General features: G+C 39.7%; 1 protein-coding gene across 3 annotated transcripts in view; it reads left to right on the top strand.

The window, feature by feature from the left end:
- LOC117290341 (protein KIAA0100-like) overlaps positions 1-24638 on the top strand; it is an 80287-nt gene that overhangs the window by 3536 nt on the left and 52113 nt on the right. For 2 of the 3 annotated variants that reach the window (XM_033771679.1, XM_033771681.1), the window contains exons 4-29: positions 287-396; positions 1211-1266; positions 1904-2022; positions 2861-2924; positions 3769-3855; positions 5064-5109; positions 5258-5308; positions 6103-6182; positions 6514-6572; positions 7357-7481; positions 8846-8913; positions 9598-9782; positions 10819-10973; positions 11499-11659; positions 13001-13247; positions 13723-13832; positions 14313-14399; positions 15330-15441; positions 16106-16247; positions 17165-17279; positions 18531-18622; positions 19405-19474; positions 20154-20252; positions 21009-21068; positions 22350-22455; positions 23925-24135. In XM_033771679.1, coding sequence (XP_033627570.1) covers positions 287-396; positions 1211-1266; positions 1904-2022; positions 2861-2924; positions 3769-3855; positions 5064-5109; positions 5258-5308; positions 6103-6182; positions 6514-6572; positions 7357-7481; positions 8846-8913; positions 9598-9782; positions 10819-10973; positions 11499-11659; positions 13001-13247; positions 13723-13832; positions 14313-14399; positions 15330-15441; positions 16106-16247; positions 17165-17279; positions 18531-18622; positions 19405-19474; positions 20154-20252; positions 21009-21068; positions 22350-22455; positions 23925-24135 — 2817 coding nt within the window. The remainder of the gene's footprint in view (positions 1-286; positions 397-1210; positions 1267-1903; positions 2023-2860; positions 2925-3768; positions 3856-5063; positions 5110-5257; positions 5309-6102; positions 6183-6513; positions 6573-7356; positions 7482-8845; positions 8914-9597; positions 9783-10818; positions 10974-11498; positions 11660-13000; positions 13248-13722; positions 13833-14312; positions 14400-15329; positions 15442-16105; positions 16248-17164; positions 17280-18530; positions 18623-19404; positions 19475-20153; positions 20253-21008; positions 21069-22349; positions 22456-23924; positions 24136-24638) is intronic. The other variant, XM_033771680.1, reaches the window with a different exon arrangement.

Here is a 24638-nt window from a genome sequence, read left to right as displayed (position 1 = left end):
CCTTCTCAAAGACTGAATAGTTGAATCTGAGCAGGATGAATAACTTGGATAGTTAGGGTTGAATACAATTTAAAAATGCAAAGCGAAATCAAACAAGGAAAGTCTTTATGAATAAGAATTAGATGGTAGTATAATGGAACACAAGTTATTTATTACTTTTTATTCACAAAATGTGAGCTGATGAATTTCAGAGTGTTTTAAAGTATAAACATCAAAAGAAGAAAATCTTTATTGTATAAATTAATAAATATATCAAGAAGCAATGGTTTATGTTGATGTTTCTTAGGTATCGAATGGTTCTCCATCTTGGTGATGTCAGAGTGCGTGCTGAAACTCCCAGTGAAACGGAACAGTCTTCCCAACATGCTAAAGCCAGCAAGAAGCCAGGCAAAAAAGGTCAGTCAGTGTTTGACCTACATGTATGACCCATTAAATTACCTTGGCCCAATTTCATAGAGCTGCTTTTAAAAGCAGAAAAAGTAGCCAAGCGCAACCAAATTTTACCTACCAAAATAAGGTAACCAGCTAAACTACAATGTCACTTGTACATTTTGTGATTGTAATCCTATTTGTTTCACAGCAGAAAGTTGTTAAGCAATATTTTATGCTTAAGCAGCTCTATGAAATTGGGCTCCGATCTCACCCATCAGTGTTTCATGATCTATGGCTCTTTTCAAAACGACGGCTTCGGCTTTGGATTTCGCTCAGGCTAGCTTGGCCCCGCCAGTTGATTTGACAGTTGTGCGTGCTTTGCGTATATGCGCTCAGGGCTTCAGACGAGAGAATGGAGCCTCAAGCCGAATCCGAAGCCGTGGTTTGGAAAAGGGCCTATGACACATCTAGGCGGCCCCATCAGAGGTACATTGTAAAGGAACCAACTGATACTTGTTTCCAACTGACTCACTCACTCAGTCGACCCAAGTTGTCGCGTTGCAGCATGTTTGAGTCAGCCTCTATGTCTGACACGCAACACAACTCTATCCTGCATACAGCTGATAAGCTCCTCCTTGTTGACTACTCCTGCTTCTTCAATCTACATGGTCTTGGTGGGTCTTCCGGGGCCGCGCCTGCCGTGAGTGGGCTCCCACACGATGAATTTATTGTCTGGTAGCTCTGGGTGCCGTAGACAGTGACCAGTGACAGTTTCCAAGATCTGCCAGAACACACAGATTATAATATAACGTTATTTTGTTGTTTTCCATTTGATCAGGTTCCTCCTTCCTGGGATCTACCTATGTCATATCAGCCATCCGCTTCATTTCACAGGTAGCTATCTTTGAAAGATTGAAATTCAGGATTTTCAATTTAGTGACTTTTTCGGTTTACCACCGCACCCAAATGTAGTGAATTCTTATTGATAACTGCTTGTTGTTTATTTGTGTTTGTCTTCTTTCTGATCTCTATCAAATTAATTTTCTTTGATTCTGATTGTGTAGTGGAGGACTCTCAGAAAAGAAAACTGAATTACTATACTAGCCAGGAACCCAATGGAGACAAGATAAAGAAGGAAGTTTCAGTTTAAGATGTGGGAGGAAAACCTAAGATGGAAGTTTCAGTTTAAGATGTGGGAGGAAAACCGCAAGGAGACACACGCGTCATTCTGCACCGACGTTTAATATGAAACACACGTTGGAGTTTGTGTTTATTGAACGCTATATATACAAAATGGCCACACAAACACACGCTGTACGATGCCTGTTTTGTCAACTTAGAAAATGGCCGCCTGCGCACATGCCGGGTCGCGTATATAGGCCAGTGCGCCCTCTAGTTCTTATATATAACTCTATGAACCATGCCAACCTGACCACCCATGTCTACAGGAAGATTTAATAATGGTGTCCTGACTTGTTTTCTTTTCTTCCATTCATTTGTGTATTCTCCTGTTTCATTTCATTACATGTAGATGATGTGTCTGAACATTGAAGCAGTTAACATCATGTTGTTGAATGCCATGGGCACTGATTCCCTGCTTCATGCCACCATCAAGAATGTATGCCTAGCTGCTACAGCACTCACAGAGCAGTAAGACCAGTAACATTATTTAACCCTTTTTACACTAGTTCATTCCCTAGGGGCCTCCACAGGGTAATAACTTTAAAGGGTGTTGTTTCTAACAATGTTAGATGTAAAAGGCAGTGGACACTATTGAGAATTACTCAAAATAATTATTCACATAAAACCTTTCTTGATTACTGGGGAGAGGTTGATAGTTTAAAACATTGTGAGAAACAGCTCCCTTTGAAGTGACGTAGTTTTCGAGAAAGAAGTAATTTTCCACGAGTTTGATTTCAAGACTTCAGATTTAGAATTTGAGGTCTCAAAGTCAAGTATCTGAAAGCGCATAACTTCGTGTGACCATGGTGTTTTTTTCTATCATTAATATCTCGCAACTTCGACGACCGATTGAGCTAAAATTTTAACAGGTTTGTTATTTTATGCATATGTTGAGATACACCAACTGTGAAGACTAGTCTTTGACAATTACCAATAGTGTCCAGTGTCTTTAAATTTGCATCGAGGATAAAGACTATTAATTTTGTTTTTTACCCATACACCGATGTGTGTTAGCACTGTATACTAAGTACTTTCCCGAGTCCTGTGAACAAAATATCACAGGCGTATTACTCAAGTGGGATTCGAACCCACGACCCTTGCATTTCTAGAGCAGTGTCTTACCAACTAGACTACCGAGATTGCCCGGTAGCTAGTTTTGGCAGCGGGTAATGATAATATCAACAGCTCTTGACCAAGTAAATGTTTATGGTCAATCATTTATAATTACCGAAGGATACCCTCCCTTTAACCTTTTTTCATGGCGACTTATTTCTCATCTATTGGTATTTCTTGTCAATAATTACAGAGTTGTCTCAACGGATCTAGAGGTCAATCAGATAACTTTCAGGATGCTTCGCAGTGCCAAACAGGTATGGCCATTCATTTTTGTCTGATCTTTTTCCGTAATTGACCTTTGACCTCATTGTAACATAAGTAAAAATCGTAATGAGTATGTGATATTTTGAGGTTTCACAACGGTGGTTTCACATTAATTTTAATAATGATAAAATAATAATAGGATTTGAGGCATTGCATGGTGAGGTATCGTCAGGAGGCTCCAGGAGACTCCTGTCGATGACTAGAGCAAGCTAGTCCAAACGTTGAGACCAACCCAAGAACTGACTCCGCGGTAGTACAGTTAATTACAATCCTATAAGCTAAAGTAGTAGTCCCAGCCTATTTCTATACCATCCGCCCAGGTAATAGTTAATAAGCAAGACAGTTCTTTTCAGAACTGAGAAGTCTCCCGAACACCCAAAAAATCCACTCCGCGGTAGTAGAATTAAGCAAGGACAGTAGTTCTCTAAGAACAAACTCTACCTGGCAAGTAGGACACTCATGGTGTTACCGAAAACCACAGATATATTGATAAAATAATAGTGGCTTCTTATTATAGTGCTCAAAGCTGTCACTGATTGACGCATGGCCCTCCAATATAGATACCCCCTGGTCACTTGTCCATTTATTTCATTCCTTTAAAAACAAGCTCAGCTCTCTTGGGAGTATACAGCATATGCTGCCAAATATGTAGCGCACAAACCTAAATCAATCACAATAACTATCGTTGCTCTCACAGGTACCTATTTACAGGACTGGTGTTCGGATTCAATATCTTTTCCATTAATTAATACCAACATCTCTCTTTTGAAAATTGGTCAATGGTGAGATTTTGCCAAAGTCACATATTTTTGTATGATTGTTTGTGCATTATAGGATGCAGGTGAACAGCCTCATATTGCTCATGCCTCAACCAGCTTGAAGATCTCCATGCAGCTAGACTTAATTATGAAGACACTTGTTGTAAGTCATGCTTAAGATGTTACCTGTTACTTATTAAATTCATTAAGTTTTACCTTCAAAGCTGAAGTTTTTTAGGATTTATAAAGCTGTGTATGTTCATGGTACTGGTACTGGTACTGGTCGACGATTCAACTGAAAAGCAACAACATTTTCCAGAAGTTTCCAGGGAAATCTGTCCAGTTTGAAAGGGTTCATATCTGTCTATAATTCAATAGACGTTAGTTTTGCAAAGGCAAATCACCAAGGTGGGATTGAAACCTGGGCCCAATTTCATAGAGCTGCTAAGCACAAAAATTTGCTTAGCATGAAATTTCTTCCTTGATAAAAACAGGATTACTAACCAAGTTTCCGTTTGTTGCATATTGCTTGTTACTGGTATTCAGTTGTTGTTTGATTATCCTGGAAATTTGGTTGGTAATCCTGTTTTTATCAAGGGGGAAATTTCATGCTAAGCAAATGAAATTGGGCCCTGGTCAATGCTGGTGGCTAGAGGCAGTTGCCTTTGAATTTTTCTTCTTCACAGAGCTTGGGATAGCACCGAGGTGTAAGGTTCAAAATAATATTCTGTCTATAATTGTAAAAAGTAGTTGTTCAAATAGGTTTTTAGTTTTGTGCATTGCTTTCATAGAGCAATATATATTGACTAGAGCTCTAACTTGCTCTGCATTTTGAAGCCCCCCTAGGCGCAGCCATGTTTGATGTGTTGCGTGACTACGGAACGATTTTAATTTTAGATTAGAACACACATTGCCGCGATTTGTTTAAATTCGGCGTGTGCGCTTACGTACGCGACTGCTCATTCGCGTACGTCCGCGCTACGAAAACCGTAAGTTCGACTTGATTTATGTACTAAAAAAAGCGAACGCGCCTTTTTGAACATGCTGCACATGACGCTCGCAGTTTGTACGCTCATCAGCAGATTGTGCATTTCATTTTGCTGTGCTGGTTCGATGACACATAGAAAAGAACAAACGCACTATCATGCAGTTAGCCGTACAATTGCCGTACAAAATTTCAAGCTTTTGTATTGGTTTGTACATAAACATGGATGCGCCCACACTGCTTCAAAACCTTAGTGCGTGTACAACGGGGTGTTAGCGCTCTAGTCAATATATATAGCTCTATGATTGCTCTCCATAATGCAGCCATTTTCTGATGGAGGATTCCGTGTAAATAAAAGTTCAATATCAATTTTCTTTTTAATGCAGGGCATTTCAATAAATGTTGGCAATCCACGAGTATCTTTACATGATGGTAAGTTACCTTTCAGATCTCAGCAAAACATTTGTTGTCATAAAAAGTTTGGTTGTGCTAGATTTTCAATCGATTCAGTACAAATACTGCAGAAACTAAGTGTTCAACATTTTTGAAAGATTTATAAGATGAAATATCTTTTCCACAGGTTTCATGACGCAAATTCTTCCAACTTTACCAAAGAAGAGAGTAGTTGGAGGTAAGTTGTTTCACAACTCACAAATTTGTCAACAACATGATCAGATTAAAATGTAAACAAGTTCTGCTTTTAATGGATTCAGAAGATCAAAAGAAACTTAATTTTTCTTACAGTGTACGCAAACTTGCAACACTGGCACAATGATTTCTATGCAAATTAGAGTTATAATAATTTGGGGGGCTAATCGTCCTTACTCGCAGCTAGAGCTGAATTGCGAAGGACGCGGCTACAACTTGTTCGAGAAGCAGGCATGCAAGGGCGCATTCAGCTGCCAGCCACATCAACCCATTATGACCATGGAGCACAGCCAAGATTGAAAGTGTTTGATTTTTTTCCTGAGGGAGGAAAACCGGATAGTCTGGAAAACCCTCGTGGCACAGCAGAGAACCAACGCACAACTCAACTCACATATGGCCCCGTCCGGGAACCGAACCGGGGTCACCTTGGTGAGAGGCGAGCGCTTTACGCACAAGCCAACCATGCCACCCTCTAGTGACCTTCCTTTACACATCACACAAACAATGTAACTTACCTGGTGGTTTTCCCCTCGCAATAACTCGTAGAGCAACCTGTCTGGTCTTGCCTCTTGAATCTTGGGGCCTTAAGACATCTTTGTAGACATCATTGGCCAGGAGGTTCTTTATTGTGACCCAACCCAGCTCAGCAAGGTGCTCGCTGGTCTCATCATTCTTGGTTGTACGGGTGTACCTAAGAGTAATAATAAAAACTAGATTTAAGTGTATAATTGGTTTGCGGTAATACCATGTGTTTTTCCTTCATTTGTTAATTTGTAGAAGTCACAGATCCCTCAGCAGCCCAGCAAGAGAAACCCACCAATGACAAGATAAGAAATATCGTACAGAAATTACCCAGGGTAAGTTTTCATGATGTGTATAGACCTTATTTATTGACGTCATCCAGCCGCCATCTTAGAGGAAAAACGGTGACGAAACAATCGAGACGCACGGATTTGTACGCGCGGCGCACAGTATTGACCAATGAACAACCTCCTTTTGACCTCTAGGTAAGGGCCCCCTACTGAAATGATGTCATGTGCATAAGGTCTATTGCAAGAAGTCAAAGAGTTATTTTGTTGACAATGAGTCAAGTTGTTTGAAATCAATTTTTGCTCTGTAAAAAGTGAAGTAACACTGCTGTGTTATAAATACATTTCAGGCTCTGTTCTTTTTTCTCTCTTTCACCAGGATGCCAAATTACAGATTGACGACATTGACTGCCAAGTGACGCTTCAAACTGAGCAAAGGTTGGCAAGATTTATAAATTAAAATTGTAATTTGTTAGAAATCGGGCTGATTTCATTTGCCGTGAAAATTCCCAGTTTCAAAAATTGGGTTGATTTAATCTGTCCAGGGGCCGATTTTACAAAGAGCTAAGATTGCTCGTAACTGCAACTCAATCGTAGTTGCTTAGTTAAAGGCAGTGGACACTATTGGTAATTGTCAAAGACTAGCCTTTACAGTTGGTGTATCTCAACATATGCATAAAATAACAAACCTGTGAAAATTTGAGCTCAATCGGTCATCGAACTTGCGAGATAATAATGAAAGAAAAAATACCCTTGTCACACGAAGTTGTGTGCGTTTAGATAGTTGATTTCGAGACCTCAAGTTCTAAACTTGAGGTCTCGAAATCAAATTCGTGAAAAGTTACTCCTTTCTCGAAAACTATGGCACTTCAGAGGGAGCCATTTCTCACAATGTTTTATACTATCAACCTGTCCCCATTACTCGTCACCAAGAAAGGTTTTACGCTAATAATTATTTCGAGTAATTACCAATAGTGTCCACTGCCTTTAAGTGTGATGTAACAATGCAAAGCACTATTGTAATACTGACAATTTGTCTTACGATGGGTTTTATTGCTTTGTGAAGGCCCAAGGACACTGCTGGGGTTGAACTGACAAGCATGAACCCACACTTGAACTGCAGCACGATTCACTCCATATTGTTTCAAGAGAAAGAATTGTTAACTAACGATTTTTGACATTGGTTTTTTTGTTTTTGTTTTTGTGTGTTTCTATGAACTAGATGTCTGAGTTTAAAAACCAAGCAGTTATTAGTGACTGCTGATATCAACTGTGATAAACTGATAGCCTGCACCAAAGCAAAGGATGTTCTCTTGCCAGCCATCTCATGCTTGATGAAGCTTACAGGTACATCAAAATATATATTTGGGTTTGGACAAAGACGAATTGACTGGAGCATGATTGAACCTATGAACTAAGCTCAGTAGACCGATCCATTAAGCTCCGACACTAAGGTCTGACATGCGTGCGCGTATCTTGGCGCGCCCGGCAGAGTTGTGCAGATAGGCATTGGAGAGCCCCACGTGTTCTTGCTCACACGTGCGTCATGGGAGGAGCCTACTGGATCGGTGTATTGGTAGAGCATTGGTCTGTCAAACCGGAGGTCATTGGTTTAATCCTGCCCCAGTCAATTTGTCTTTACTCGCTCAAATAAAACCCAAATCATTCTAGAACAAATATTCTGTACGTTTTTTCTCCTCCCCAAATCCTCTTCCGAAAAGTGTATGATTGTGGAGGATTTAGGACTGTTGGCCTAAAGGCAGAGTCGCACTGCAGCGATAATGAAAACGATAACGATCACGACGCAAAGAGAACATATGCTATTGGTTGAATTGCTCCGCGCAGATTATGCACACGCTTATTCTACCAATCGAGGGCGTGCATTGTCAACATTTTTGTTCTCGTTAACAATTGCATATTACTAGGCCAAGCAGGGTGGCATTATTTAAGTCCAATAAGTACAGTTTGGTGTTGAGTGATGTGGAGAATAGTTGAGGATTTGGGTCGCCTGTGTGCAAGTTGGCTTAGAGAGTAAGGGCCATGTCATACAAGGGAATTTAGAGGCAACCAGTTCCAGGTAATACACAGGCATGCAACGTTTCCGCGGAATTCCGCGCTTTTTGTTTGGGGAGGGGGGGGGGGTTTCCAGATTTTTTTTTTGTGCCTAATATATGTATGCCTGGCAACAACAGTGTACATGTACAACTACAATAATGTAAAATAAGCCTAGTACAAGCCAACAATGCACCTAAGAGCATAATAAACCTCAACTAAACCTCAACATTTTTTTTTTTGGGGGGGGGTTTTCCAGATTTTTTGTTGTGCCTAATATATGCCTGGCAACAACAGTGTACATGTACAACTACAATAATGTAAAATAAGCCTAGTACAAGCCAACAATGCACCTAAGAGCATAATAAACCCAACATTTTCTAGGGTACCATTGTGGGTATCATGTCCCGTGGCGTTTTGGCTGCCTCACTTCGCACTTGCGTTGTGCCTTTGAAAATTTTCCTTTTTTTTTCAACGGGCAGATGCATGCCTGAATACACAAGAAGAAAAATCACACTTTCATTTTCACATGTGATATGAACTCATCTACTTTCCAAGAGTAAATATATAGATGTGGCCATATTTTGCAGACTGAGTTTCAAATAAATAGTTGACCATTCAGTGTTCACAAGGTTTTGTACATTGTGTCTTTTCTCCAGATGTACAAGTGAACAACTTACAGTCAGACAAGTTACTTTCATTGACAGACATATCCGTATCTTTACAGGTAAGCTCTTTGCTTGATCTCATCTCAAGCAATTTACACATTGTAGCGGCAATGCTTGTCCCTAACATGTGGTAGTTTGATTGTATTTTGTGTATTGCTGGAGACGGAGCTTAGCGCATCAGTGACTTAGATTGGCAGTGTGTGCTTGGGCATTGGTTCATTTTTATTTCTTAAATGTTCCCCTTGATGTTGATTGCTTGTTTTATGTCTTATTTATACCTAAAGGGATTGCCCCTTTGGATGGTGATTTGGTTTGCTTTTGGGCAATCCCAAGGCCTCTGTTTTTTCCCTAATGTTTTTAAATTCTCCATTTTTTGTTATTGTTGCTGTGTGTTTTTGATGTTAAAGCCTTAACCAATAAATAAGTAAATTGGCTTTTGGGGAGTGTTGATCTAGCTACTTGGATGTGTGCACTTTATAAAAGCCAATTATTATTATTAATGTTTATTATTCTGTTGATGATGTTGTTTTGTGCGCGATAACATTACTGGAAAGCTCCATTATAGAGTTTCACCACAAACAACTCGAGAAACTATATATCCTTTTCACTGTTTGGAAAAGGAGTTACATCGAGATAACAGTTGTTAACTGTCAGATGAAAAGGATGTTGTTATTATAGCCTCTGTTTTTAATGAAGCTATCCCATATTGAAACTAGACCATGTTTTTTTTCTCTTGCTATTAGCTACGTGAGGCAGGGATATACTCGGACATAGCGTTGAGACATTGTCACATCCTACATCATGATGAGGAGATCATGTTCTGGGCAAGGACATTTCAAGAACATGTCAAACTAAGGAGAGCTCGGCAGAATGCATCTCTTGCTAATAGACCAGCTGTTACACTGCACCATGAACCTGCGCAAGCAGTGTAAGTAATGCATCTCTTGCTAATAGACCAGCTGTTACACTGCACCATGAACCTGCGCAAGCAGTGTAAGTAATAAGTTAGTCCCCGAGTACATAAGTGCACCACTTTCGTATGATTAGTTATGAACTTAGTTAATATTAGTAATAATGGACAATTGTAGTACGCCATATCTGTCGGAAAGACACTTCCGGCGCATAGAAAAAGATTTCTGCTAATGACGGTACTTTAAGCTAAGACTAAAGAAGTGAGTTTCCAAGTTTTGAAGGTTAAGTGGAAGAACACCCCAAAGAGATGGCTCAGCATGTCAACAAGATTTGTCTCCCCAAGTGTGTGCAGAAGGAGGATGTTGAGGAGCATGGTGTTTGTGGAAGTGTACTGTATCCAAACTCTGGTGTTTCTGATCAGCAGAGTGTGGGTTTGAATCCCCAGCCGTGACACTTGTGTCCTTAAGCAAGACACGTTACCATTGCCTCATCCTTCAGATGGGACGTAAAGCCGTTGGTCCTATGTGTTGTGTAACGCATGTAAAAGGACCCAGTGCGTTTATCGAAAAGAAAAGGGGTTCGCCCCGTGTTCCAGGCTGTGGCTGCTGTGAGCGTAGTAGCACCTTATAAGTCCTTATAAGGTGCTAAATAATTGGGTCTCAGAATTCATCACTGCAATAACCTATCTTTCTGAAAGATTGTAGATACTCAGCGCCTTGAGTACCTTGTTTGGTAGATATGTGCGCTATATAAGACATCGATATTAATATTATTATTATTGTAGAGCGAAGCTGTCTTGTAGAAACACTAAGCTGTTTTAAATCCTGGATTTATCTAGCCGATGTACCATATTTTGATTGACAGATGAGGAGTATAACTTATTTGTGGTTTATTACTCGATAACCATCGTTCATGAGTACCATATTTAGGAAAGTGCAAAGTTTTACCTGTATGGAACTGAATTCACAAATTCACAAATTTACCCTCTACTTCATTGAGAGTGGCAAATTTGTGACAATGTTCCAAATCCCCTTTTTTCTTTTTTCTTACAGACCAAGTAAAAGTTTCTTCCAACAATTCTGCCTGCCCTTTGACCTGACCCTTGACCTGACTGATTTGTCAGGTCACATGACTTGGCCAAATGTTCCAGAATGTGCGGTTACCATAGTTACGTTGAAGACAGCTGCAAGATTTACGACAGATGCAGGTATTAAAATTATAATTTTAAAGTGCTTTGGGTTGCAACCAAAAAATTGAAAAGAATATCATTAGAGCTGAGGTGTGGCATCTAATCTCAGTTTTTGCATATTTCCAAGAACCCATGAGCTTTGAAAATTAACAGCACCATAAATAAAAAAGACGTTGGTTGGTGTTTCGGCTTTGTGCTTTGCAAGGGCAAATGGGATGTCCATTAGAAAACGCTAGAGCTGTAGCCAAACCGATCAATTCGGATGAAGCCTTTTTGTTACCTGTCAAATCACCCAATAACATTTAATAATAATAATAACAACAATAAACTATGCTTATATGCAAAGTGCCTTATTTCCATGACTGGATCCCAAGTTGCTGTATAAATTAAATCGGCACCAAACAAGAGGAGAAAATAATCGAAGAGCATAAAAATATATTAACCACAAACATGGACTAGCCAATATTTAAAACTACATGTACACACCACGAATCACATGATTGTGTTTGTTGATCAAAAGTAATATCTGTGTTTTTCAAATAGGCTCATCCACCCAAAAACCATTGAGATATATCAGGGCAAGCCTTCAAGGTGATCAGATCTTTTGTCAAGTTGGAGACGCCGTACGGAGGTCTAATGGTGTCACCAACCCCTCCAGACACACATGGGGGACACCCTTAGCCATCGACAGCATCAGGATGAAGGTAAAGATCTTCCAATTGTTTTTGAGTATCGCCACAAAAACTCTGAAACTATAGGTCCTTTTCACCAGTGGTTGTGTTTACATTGAATTACTTGGGTCAGTCAACTTAATGGATGGGCAGTTAATCTGCCTGGGGGAGTCGGCAACCCTACTGGTTCGTGCATGATCTAATAAACCCACTGCTGTGGGAAAGGAATTACATGGAGATAACAGGTGTTAGTTGTCAGACAAAAGGGATGTGTTATTCTAGCCTCTATCTTTAATGGAGATTTCCCATAATGTATTACGAGTATGAGTACAAATGGATTAGCAGCCCTACTGGTTTGTGCATGATCCAATTATAAGGAATGACATAGAGATAACGGGTGTTAGTTGTCAGATGTAAAGGGTGTTTTAATCTAGCCTCTTTCTTTAACAGAGCTTTACAGTAACGTACATGTACATGTATAACAAGTAAGAGTACTGGAAAAACAAACTCATGTATGAGTTTAAGTTCAAGTTTGAGGATGACTTGAAATACGAGTACGACTTTAGGTAGTACAACTCTGCATCAACTATATGCTGAAATCTTCTTTCTCATTAAAAGGAATTACATAGAGATAACAGGTGTTAGTTGCCAAATGAAAAGGATGTTTTTATTCTTGCCTCTTTCTTTAATGGAGCTTTCTCGTAAAGTCTTACGAGTATGAGTATACAGAAAAAATCAACTCTTGTGTGATTTTGAGTTCAAGTTTACGATTGAGTTCAAGTATTAGTATGAGTTTAAATCTTACAACTCTGCATCAACCTCATATTGAAATATTGTTCTCATTACAAGGAATAACATGGAGGTAACAGGTGTTAGTTGTCAAACGAAAAGGATGTTTTATCCTATAGTCTTTTTCTTTAATGGAGCTTCTGTGATGTGTTATTTGTATGACAACAGAAAAAAACATCTCATATACAACTTTTGAGTTTGAGTTTGATGATCATGGCCCAATTTCACGGCTCTGCTTACCGTATGCACAGAATCGGCGCTTACGAAAGCAGGGAATTCTGTGCTTACAGCAAGCATGTTTCACGGGCTAGCGGCGAATTTTGGCTTCTGTGCGTGCATACTTCGTGTTACTAGGCATTCTATGCTTACAAGGCTAGCGCAGAAATTCGGCGCTTGTACGTAAGCGGGGAATCGTGATCGTAAGCGCAGAATTCGGCGGTAAGCAGGGCCATGAAATTGGGCCCAGTCCAAGTATGAGTAGCTCTGTAACTAGCTTCCATTATGAGTACAAGTTTGAGTAAGAGTTTGAGTTTTTCAACTCCGCATCAACTATATGCTGAAATCTTTTTCTCGTTTCATAACCAGGTGAATCTTACACCATTCACCATGGACATGAAAACCCAAGTGAATTCTCTTCAAGTTGAATCCTGTCTGGATCTCCACTCGGTCATCGAGCACATCCTCAGTGTGACCTCGGAACAGGATGTTCGAGGACAAAGGTCGGAGAGGAAGAGGGTAACCGTCCAAGCTGGCAAGCCTCGGGCGAAGAGGGCGTACAAAGTTGATGTGGTGCTGACTGACTTCAATGCGTTTGTTTGTAGCAATTTAAAAGGTGAGGGAATGTAATTGCAGGTTGAGATCTGTTTAAATGCACGCTTTTGTTTCACTTAAAAATAGTAGCAATCATTACAGGAAAGCTCCATTACAGAATACATTATAATAACTTGGGTCATTAAACCTAATGGATGAGCATTTAATCTGCCTTGAGCAGTCGGCAGCCCTACTGGTTTGTGCATGATCCAATTAAGTCCACTGTTTGGAAAAGGAATTGAATGGAGATAACAGGTGTGAGTTGTCAGATGAAAAGGATGTTTTATTTTAGCCTCTTTCTTTAAGGGAGCTTTCCCTCAATGATTGAGTGAAATAAACTTCACCTAGTTGTCACCCGCTAACTAGTTATTTCTTTCTTACTGGTACTACACCATGCTAAGCTTCAAATCTTAATAAATGACATAATGGATGCTTTAAGCATGATGATGTGAATTGGAATATATACTGTGGTTTCCACCTACATGTATCTTTTGCAGAGCGTATTATGCTGCGAGTGGATAGCGTCAACGTTGACACAGATACTGAGGCTGACTCTACAGTGGCCATCAAAGGAACCAAACTGCTCGGAGTAACAAAAGACAGCAAGGTATTTATGAAGGCTTATAAAACTTATATTCAACAAGAAACAACTATTTGGTAGGAACTCAATTCGACAACGGTTCCACAGTTCATGCTCTTTTGGTTTTACTCCATCACCAAGGTGTGATAAGCACTGTTTACTTGGAGCTTTCTGAGTGCTGTAGGAAACAAATTATAATCTACTTGTTGGGATTCGAACCTACATGTATGACCTACATGTATGACCTCTAGATTACCAAATGTGCCCGATGACAAAGCCAGGATGAATCCTACTGGCTTCTGGGTTTGAATCCCACTCGAATTGCTTGTGGATTTTTCTGCAGGACTTGGAAAGTACCAAGTATACAGTGCTTATCACACATCAGTGAAATGGTATAACCAAAATAATATTATCACATCGATATTTCATCATGGTAAGGCCCTATTTACACATCTCTTGTTCAAAATGAACACTAGGAAATTCTTGTCTGTTTTTTTTTTCATTCAGGTCTTTGACTGTGTTGGGTACAAACTTCTACCAGAAGCCACCATTGATGTTACACTTATCAATCTGAAATATTCTTCATCTGCCAAGGTGAGATCAGGTTGAAGACACTGGACACTATTGGTTATTGTCAAAGACCAGTCTATTCACTTGGTGTATCTCAACATCTGCATAAAATAACAGACCTGTGAAAATTTCAGCTCAATTGGTTGTCGAATTTGCGAGATAATAATGAAAGAAAAAACACCTTGTCACACTTAGTGATGCTTGATTTCGAGACCTCAAATTCTAAATCGGAGGTCTCGAAATCAAATTCGTGGAAAATTACTTCTTTCTCGAAAACTACGTTACTTCAGAGGGAGCCAGTTCTCACAGTGTATTAATACTATCAATAGCTCCCCATTACTTGTTACAAAGAAAGGTTTTATGCTAATAATTATTTTTAGTAATTACCAATAGTGTCCACTGCCTTTAATGTTATTTTGCAGTGAACTTAAAGGACTCTGAGTACTGGGGTTCTAGGCCTGTCCATACGGTTGGGGTCGGCACTTTGGTATCTTTCCTCACTTTTCATCTCTAGGACCCCAGTTCAAATCATCCCCCGGGGCACTACATGGAGTGGGTTTTTACCTGATTGTGCGAGTTTTCCCTGGAATTGTTCGTTGAGGGTTTCCTTCCACATCTTAAATTGAAAATTCCTTCCTTGTCCTCTCTCCATGGGGTTCTTGGCTAGTACAATATACAATTGTTGCACGCTGTGACGGGTCCATGGCGTTTTGTACACCCGAGGGGGAAAATGGCACCCGAGGCAAAGCCGAGGGTGCCATTTTCTCCCGAGGCTGTACAAAACCCATGGACCCCAGTCACAGCGTGCAACAATTGTTGCTATACCTTGGTAACATTATTATTCCTCTTCTCGAAGTTCTGTTGTCATCCTCAAACATTAAACTCCACAGTTTGTTCATGAAAAGCCAGAGCAAGTTTTGTTACAGTTGTAAACTGTTGCCCTTTTGTTGACAGGTTTTGAGTGCTGTGATTGAGGACATGTGCTGCGCTCGCTGGAATACCACTTGTCACATGACCATGTATCATCATGTCAAGGAGGTCGTCCTGTTTGCTCAGAAGGTCAAAGGTCAGTTTTTAATATATGAAATGGTACAACCCAAGGTTTAATTGACTTTGAAGTTGTCTTCTTTTTTAACCTTCAAATGATGGGGCATAAAAACTTTTTACACAACCAAATTACTTCAAAATGAAATGTGTTTCAAAATTTGTTATCAAATTGAAAGTTGCTGTATTTCTAACCATGTAAGTTTTCATTGTCATTTATTTAAAGAGTGATTACCAAATGTATACATTCCCTTGAAAGCCATTGGACACTTTCGGTACAGAAAAAAATAAAAAGTTCACAGATTTACAAATAACTTACTGGGTTTACAGAAGGTAATGGTGAAAGAATTTTCTTGAAATATTATTCCATGAAATGCTTTTCTTTTTGAGAAAACATTAAAGCAATATAAATTCTCGATATCGAGAATTACGGATTTATTTTAAACACATGTCATGACACGGCGAAATATGCGGAAACAGGGGTGGGTTTCCCCGTTATTTTCTCCTGACTCCGATGACAGATTGAGCCTAAATTTTCAAAGGTTTGTTATTTTATATAGAAGTTGTGATACACGAAGTGTGGGCCTTTGGACAATACTATTTACCGAAAGTGTCCAATGGCTTTAAGAGAACAAAATAACAGACGTGTACAGGTGGTAACTGTTACAGTTGTGATCATGTTTCAGGGCTTCGACCTAAGAAGGACAGATTAATCTTAAGTCCAGATGCTCCTGTTATGACATCATCAACGGACTCCGACCTGGTGCTCAAAGTATGCCTGAATGTCAAATTGGTGCAATTCTTCTATCATGTCAACCCCACACAAATGTATGTCTAAATTCATTGTTATTGTATCAAATTGTTAATTGTAAAAATGGACAACTGCACACATTTTCTAGTTTTTGACATTTTGTTTCAAATTTGATAATGTGAAATAAGCCTTGTAACTGCATCATTAAGGTGCCCAAATTTGAGCACTGTAAATACCTGTTTTGACGCTCTTTTAAGGTTCCTTAACTTCCACGATCATTCTTACATCATATAGTGTTTCAGCTTATTTGGTAAAGGTCTACTCACGGGCCTGATTCCAGATGTAACAATAAGTTTAGGTAATAAATAACAAGGGAAACTGACTAAAATAATTACACTTTTATAAAATAACACCATGTCAGTTTCCCTGGTTGTGTATTACTTGATGTTTACAAAAAGGTGGTGCATCTGTTGTATCTCCATCTTATACCTGGGTGTGATCCCTGGTAAATGGCATGATGGCAGGTACAGGTTGAATGGCTTCTTACTGGCATCCCCTAACAAAGTTTTTAACAAAATAGGCACTGTGTTTTTGTAGTCAAAATAGCTCTTGTTACATGTGTATCTTTTTTTATGGCAAAACAGCTAATCTCTACCTTTTTCTCAAAATGTAATTTTTATGAGTAAAAAGCCAGTCACACTGCAGCTATAATGAAAACGATAACAATCAGGACGCAAAGAGAACGCATTCTATTGGTTGAATTTCTCCGCATAGAATACGAGCACGCTTATTTAACCAATCGAGGGCGTGCCTTGTTAATGTGAGTGTTATCGTTACCGCTGCAGTGTGACTGGCCCGTTTGGCCGTTTTGCCAATGAAGGTCCCAGCTGCTTTTGTTCATAAAATGGACACAAAACAAATGGTACCCATGATTGAGGCTGTTCACAAAAGTCAAAGTTCACTTTGTTAACATTGTTATGTTTTATTTGCACAGGAATGTGATATCTGTGAAGGAGGTTTATGCTGTGAAGCAGGGATCAGGGTTACTCAAAGTAACATCTCCAGAGGTCATCATTGGATTCGATGGACATCCGATATTCATTATCAAGGTCAGGAAGCAATTTCATCAAGAAATTTGGCTAAGCAAAAAAAATTTGACTGAATAAGATTTGTTTGTAGGATTTGAAATTTTGCATGGTGGAAATACGATATGGAAAGGTTTGCAGTAACACCATGTAATGACTATCTCTAATGAGTTGGGGTGTTTTGAAACTGTCGAATTGAAACCAACGGTTCCTTTTCAGAACCACCCCAACTCATTAGATATAGTCATTACATGGTGTTACCGCAAAACTTGCCATGTAAGATTTGTTTGCTCCTAATGCTAATATTTAGAAGGGCTTTGTAATTTTGGATGAGCAACTGACACAGCATTTTTATGTCATCAAGGGAAGGTATACGTTTGATAGTCACTCTTAAAATTAATGGCATTATACCTTTTGGTTAGAAGCCTACAGCAGCTTTTGATGTTGTAAAGCATTTTTAAGAAACATTTCTCTTTGAAGTAATGTACAATGTAGGTATGCCAAAAGATATCACTATTTATGCTCTAAATTAGAATCTGCTCATATTGTGAGTCCCTTCTCATATTGAATATTATACACATAATGAATGTTTATGAGTGCAATGGTGCGAATATGTTCATGAGTTGAAAGATGGAATGTTCTATTCAACGAGGCGGAGCCGAGTTGAATAGAACATTCCAGCTTTCAACGAATGAACATATTCGCACCATTGCACGAATGAAAAACGTTCATTATTTGTTTTATATAACATCCAAGTAGATCTTTTTCATTTTGATTGAAAGATACAACTTTCACTCAACAAACAGTTTCAACTGTAGAAGCCGAATGCTAGTAATTTTACTATGCCTTCTTGCAGTAACACCTGCTGCGTTACCAAAGACACGCACACGCAGTGATGTTTTTACTCAGCTTTTTCGTTCCATCCGAAAAGTACCATTGCACGCTGCCAGCGTGCAATGGTACTTTTCGGATGGAACGAAAAAGCACGGTGAGTGACTCAGCGTGCAATGGTACTTTTATTTGCTATCACGTGACGGACAATCCTCCAATCAAATGGCAAGGATCTGCTTGGGTGTTATATAAACTAGGTTATTTTACATGCATTAAACAACACAAGGGACCAATGGCTCTATGTCCCCAGTGCAGAAAAAAAAAAAAAATCCAAAAGCATAGTGGAATTTGAACCAAAAACTCTTCCATTCTAGAGCAGGTACCTTACCACTAGACCTCCCGAGCATGCCCTGTAACGAGGAGTTTTTTGTTGATGTATTTCAGTCGGTGTGTATTGAGAAACTGGTAGACAATGGACAGCTGCTTGAAGACAGAAGGAGCTTTGATACGCTGACTTCCATCACTAACAGAGCATGGTAAGGCTCATCATAAAGTTTATAATTTCAGAACGAGGAATTAGTGGCAGAGTTCATTCTGGGATTATGATGGTATAACAAATACTAATAACAATATTAAGTTCTTATATATAAAGTGGTGTTTGAAGCTTTGCATGGTGTGGACAAATTAGGATAACAACTAACTATTGATAGTAAACTTGTGAGTACAACCATGTTTAAACCTTTTTTTTCTGGGAGTGTTGGCTCTGAAAAAAAGACAGTTTGGTTTCAATGTTCTGAACAGTATACTCTGCTCGTCTTCAGGAGCAGAGTTTACTGTTCGAGACCAACATTGAGACCAAACGGCAATAGACCGATCCACTAAGCTCCGCCCCATTGCGTATTGACCAATCACAACGCAACGAAGGTCCGACTTCGCGCGCGTGGCAGAGTTGTGCAGAAAGGCATTGGAGAGCCCCACGTGTTCTTGCTCACACGTGCGTCGTGGGCGGAGCCTACTGGATCGGTCTATTCAGAGCCAACACAAATGTATAAACATGATTGTGCCCGTAAGTTTGCTATTTTTGTAGTTACCATTAGTGAGAGCAAGTCAAGTTGGTTAAATCATACCGTATGATGAGGGCATGCTATAATGATTTACAATAGAGTGCAGTACACTATCCACTATCGATCACTGGCGTCTTGGGTCAAGACTATTGCATGGAGTGCTACATATATACATACGTCATAGAGATATACATGTATATTTTTCATAAACACATCAAACAACAGTACAATAACCCTGTGTTTTGATCTCTTAGGGGCCTCTATGGCAGGTCAGTCAATGTGGAGTTTCCGTACAACTATGATTTTGCTTCCAATTATGATGAGGTAAGATGATCAATAACTTTTATCAATCTTTCATAATTCTACCTTTTTTCCAAATAAATTTTCCTTTTAATAAACTTCAACTGTTGTGTAATTGGGATATTGATTACATTTTAGGACAAGTCCTTTATGTTAACAGTTACCTTTTGTACAGATAACTGGGAATAAAAGGGTAGCGACGAGTTCTTTAACGGCCGTTTAAAACAGGCAGGGTCGTTGCCGTTGTTCGGCTCGGGCCTTTATCGCATGGCAACGACCCTGCAAGGTTTTAAACGGTCGTTTAAGAACGAGTCACTACTCTTTTATTCACATTCATAAATGCCTTTTTGATTAAAAGGCGTGATAAAGTAAGAAAGTAAGAGCTCTGTACGTCCGTGTATTGCAATGACTGAGACGCCTATTTCCGACAGTTTCCGGATTCGTTCGTGCGCGTATAGTCTTGGTGCAAGACGTTCTCGTTTTTCTCTCACACACAGTGTGGCCAACTCACCAACAGCGCCCGCATCGCCAGTAACAAGAAACGTCTTGCACTAAGACTAATTGGTTATAAACAGAGTCCAGCTGGTCATTATCAACTGTTTAAAGATCGCCAAGTGACGCGCTCTCCACCAATAGGAATAGCGAAACTGTCTGAGGTGTTTATGAATTATGATTAATCCTAATTATTATGATTAAACCACAGATAATCAATTTGATTAAATGGCTAAAGCAGTTACACATGCCTAAGAAGGATCGATCCATTGATGAGCCTTTATATGCAGACATACTACTCAGAATCCAGGTGAGATATTTAACTATGATGTTATTATTTAATAATTTAAAGTCTGCATCAAGATAAAAATATTAATTTTGGTTTTGTATGTATACTCAGTACTTTCCCGAGCTCTGTGAAAACAAAAAACAGGCATATTACTCGGATGGGATTCGAACACTTGACCTGTTAATATATATGCTATTACTATTATTATATCTTTCTGGAACAATGTCATCAGGCTGAATGTCATAAAGCCTGTAAGCACAAAATGTGCTAAGCTCAGAATAGTATTGCTTAGCAGAAATATGTTACCAACCAAAATTACATTAAGTTTGCTGTATTGTGGCTGGTGCTAGTTTCTAATTTACATGTATAGGATACACGTAGTTTGTGAGTTTTCTCTAATGTATGCCAACCTGATCCCTGTTTATTTGGTTTACGGTAACATGTGAGTATCTACTTGCTGTGTAGATTATATTCTTTTGAAAACTTGTCTTGTTTTTAATTTCTACTGTTGTGGAGTAGGTTTTTTTGGAATTCGGGAGACTTCTCAGTTCTCAAAAGAACCAAGTAGATATACACAAACCAAATTACTTGACCATGCAATGCCTCAAAACCCACATAACCTGATCGCTGTAAAGGAAGGTTGGCTTCCCGTTTAACTCCACCATATGCCATGCCCACTTTACTCAGAAAAGGCTTCCACTCCAGCCCTGAACTTATTTTTCATTTTACTGTTGATTGTTGATTTTATGTTTTTACCGATATATTTTCCATTGACAGACTTTGGTCGTCAAGCTGCATGACGATCCATTTGAAGTAAAACTAGGAGACAACTATCAGGTAATTTAGGAGACTAAATTCTTCGTCTTATCGTGTCCACACAGCCTAGAGCTGTGTTTTAGTTGGAACTAAGTAAAGTCTTTGCTTTAGGCAGAAAGCACCATGACCGGGACCCAGACCCTTACTTTGACAACCCCAGAGCTTGAGTAAAGTAAAAGTACCAAGCCAATGTGGCTCATCAAGCTAGTGTTTATATCCGGTTTCCTTGGCATTAAACGACTGGCATTCTATTCCCCCTGGACAGGATGCCAGTCAATCGCAGGTTACTCCTCAGCTCTCACTGGTACCCATTTGTTGTCCTGGGTGGAGAGAAGCAATTATGATAAAGTGCCTCACTCAAGATTACAAGTTTCACGACTGACCTGGGCCCAATTTCATTGCTCTGCTTACCGTAAGCACAGAATCGGCGCTTACCTGCTTACAGAAGCAGGGAACTCTGTGCTTACGGCAAGCTTATTTCACGGGTAAGCGGCGAATTATGGCTTCTGCGCGTGCGTACTTCACGTTACTAGGCATTCTAGGCTTACAAGGCTAGCGCAGAAATTCGGCGCTTGCACGTAAGCGTGGAATCGTGATCGTAAGCGCAGAAATCGGCGGTCAGCAGAGCCATGAAATTGGGCCCAGGTCAGGATTCGAACCCACATTCTGTTCATTACAGAACTTCGGTCCACAACACCCCCAGACTCCATTGTTATTGTTTGAGGACACAAAAGCCATGACCCTTACTCTGACAACTCCAGAGTTTGAGTAAAGTAAAAGTAAAGTCTGTCCCGAGTCAAAATGGCTCATCAGGCCAGTGTTTCTTTATATTCCCAAGTCTATCAAAAGTCACTCCCCAGCATTAATTGGTACTCCTGGTTGGAGAGAAGCAAGTATGAGAAAGTGCCTTGCTTGAGGACACATGTGCCTCAACTGACCAGGGCCCAATTTCATGGCCTGCTTACCGCCGAATTCTGCGCTTACGATGACGATTCCCCGCTTGTCGTGCAAGCGCCGAATTTCTGCGCTAGCCTTGTAAGCTTAGAATGCCGAGTAACGGGAGTACGCAAGTGCAGAAGCCAAAATTCGCCGCTAACCCGCGAAAAATTCCCTGCTTCCGTAAGCGCAGATTCTGCGCTTACGGTAAGCAGAGCCATGAAATTGGGCCCAGGCCAGCATTCAAACCTACATATTGTTAATTACAGAAGTTTGGTCCACTACCCTAGGGCCGCTTGGCCATGACACCCCCTCCAGAGCTTGAGTCTAAATATTGATTTGAGAAATATTTTTCCTCTTTCATAGTTGATGAAGGATGAGAGACTTGAGAGTGAGCGACGGAGAGAGATTCTTGACAACAAAGTAGCGGAGTTACGTCAGACCCATGGAGAGTTGCTGTCAGGTAGACAAAGTGTGTGTTAGCATGGTGATGGGCACTTGCTTTTCTTTATATTTCTAGCACCCTGTAATAATAAGCATGTATTATAAACAAGCTAACGGTTTCTCATTTGAAAACCCCCAACATTACGGGAAAGCTCCATTAAAGAATTTCATACATGTAGTTTGGCCACAAAAGCTTGGAAAGTAACCGTTCTTGAGTGGGTGTGTTTGCATTGAATTACTTGGGTCATTAAATCTAGTGGATGTGCAGTTAATCTGCCAGGGGCAGTCAGTAGCCACAATTAGAAAGGAGTTTACATGGAGATAACAGGTGTGAGTTGCTCGACGAAAAGGATGTTTTTTAGCCTCTTTATTTAATGGAGCTTTCCTGTAATGAAATCATTGAGTTTTCACATTGGAATTACTCCCTTTCTTCTCAATTACCAATCTGTACATTGTCTTGATGCTGTGTTCTGAAGTTTTCTTTACTTTTCAATCGTCTATGTCTGAATTTCTTAAGTCTTGTAACATTCATCTTTGATGTGGAGTTAAAATCGTACACAATTACTTATTTGTTTGTGTGTCATTCACAAACATCTGTGTGATGTGAAACAACATTTTTGTGTTAACCTTTCATGCACCACTTGTTTTAGTGATAAATTGATCATTGAAAATATAGCGTGTCTGCGCCCCATATCCAACTCGGCCTCGTTGGATATGGGACGCAGAAGCGCTATATTTTTTCGTATTCCACTCGCGCTTGTGTGATAACTAATATTGTCTATGCCTAAATAAATCCAACACCGTATGATCACTCAAAAACCCAAGCTGTTGGACTCTGATGATGTTGGCTTGTGTGATCCCGTATAAAGCATTATTAGTTTACTGATGCGGTCTTCAGTCCAACAGAATCAAAGAAAGCATGTTGTTTGATTTTTGAAGGGTTAGGGTGGTTTGTGCATAATCATTCATTTCCCTAGGTCTTAGAGCAGTGAATAGTTTCTAGTGCACTATAGTTTTGTTCTGGTAAAGTGTGAATTCGTTCATCAACTCCAGTGCTTTTTATAATATGACAAATCAAATCTCACTGCCACTTTGTATTGTTCATTAGGACCTATAATATTATCCTATAGTTTTGTCTGCATTAAAGGCAATGAACACATTTGGTAATTGTCAAAGACCAATATGCTCACTTGGTGTATCCCAAAATATGCATAAAAACACAAATCTGTGAAAGTCTGGACTCAATTGGTCATCGGAGTTGCCAAAGAGTAATGAAAGAAAAAACTCCCTTATTCGAGTAAGAAAATATCTCTTTCTCAAAAATTACATTACTTCAGAGGGAGCTGTTTCTCACAATATATTATACTACCAACAGCTCTCCATTGCCTGTACCAAGTTTTTATGCTAACAATTGTTTTGAGTAATTACCAAAAGTGTTCAGTGCCTTTAACTACCATTATATTACTCACTCTTTAATTGAATCTTTCCACTTCAAAGCCAAGCGTGTAGAAGAGCTCTACATTGCTTTAGAGAGGAAGAACATGGACATCTACATCAAGCGTTCCCAGCGACTCTATTCCAACTCACCTGGCCCACAGCCCCTAATGACCCTGACAGTCACTGGGGCTGAGATCAGTGCACTGGCAGACCCCTCTATGAATGGAACTAAGAACATTGTTAAACTCATGAGAGACATTGACACAGCAAGGTTAGTTTGTTGGCACTTGGTTTTGGTTCATTATCTACTAAAAGTGGTCATTTAACCCTTTCATGCACCATTTATTTTTGGGGTTGAACAAAGAATTGACTAGAGTATGATTCGAACCAACCACCTCCAGATTAACGTGCCGGCGCTCTATCAACTGAGCTATCTACATATATCTACCTATATTGGCGGTCTCCCTATTTTGTCAATATCTTTGCTCGGGGTGCCAGTCAGAAGCCATGGACACATCTTTTGCAAATGGCCACCCCCCAAAAAACAGGTCGTAACAGCACCCTCAAGAGTCCTCTTCCCTATTCTGAAAACTGTGGTTGTGCGATCTTAATTTTCCATTGTGCAACAATGTTTTTGAACGGATTACACTTGTTCATTACTTTGGCTCTCCAGGTGAGGTTTTGCAGTAGCACCATGTGTAAATTTCTTTTTTGAGTAGTGGTTGACAACTCAATGTTTCGATCAGTATGCTCTGATCATTTTCAGGAGGATGC

The sequence above is a fragment of the Asterias rubens genome, chromosome 5 (assembly GCF_902459465.1).
Source record: "Asterias rubens chromosome 5, eAstRub1.3, whole genome shotgun sequence".
NCBI classification, from domain to species: Eukaryota; Metazoa; Echinodermata; class Asteroidea; order Forcipulatida; family Asteriidae; genus Asterias; species Asterias rubens.
The sequence above is the reverse complement of the archived record's forward strand: the minus strand, read 5'-3'. Positions and strand labels throughout refer to the sequence as shown.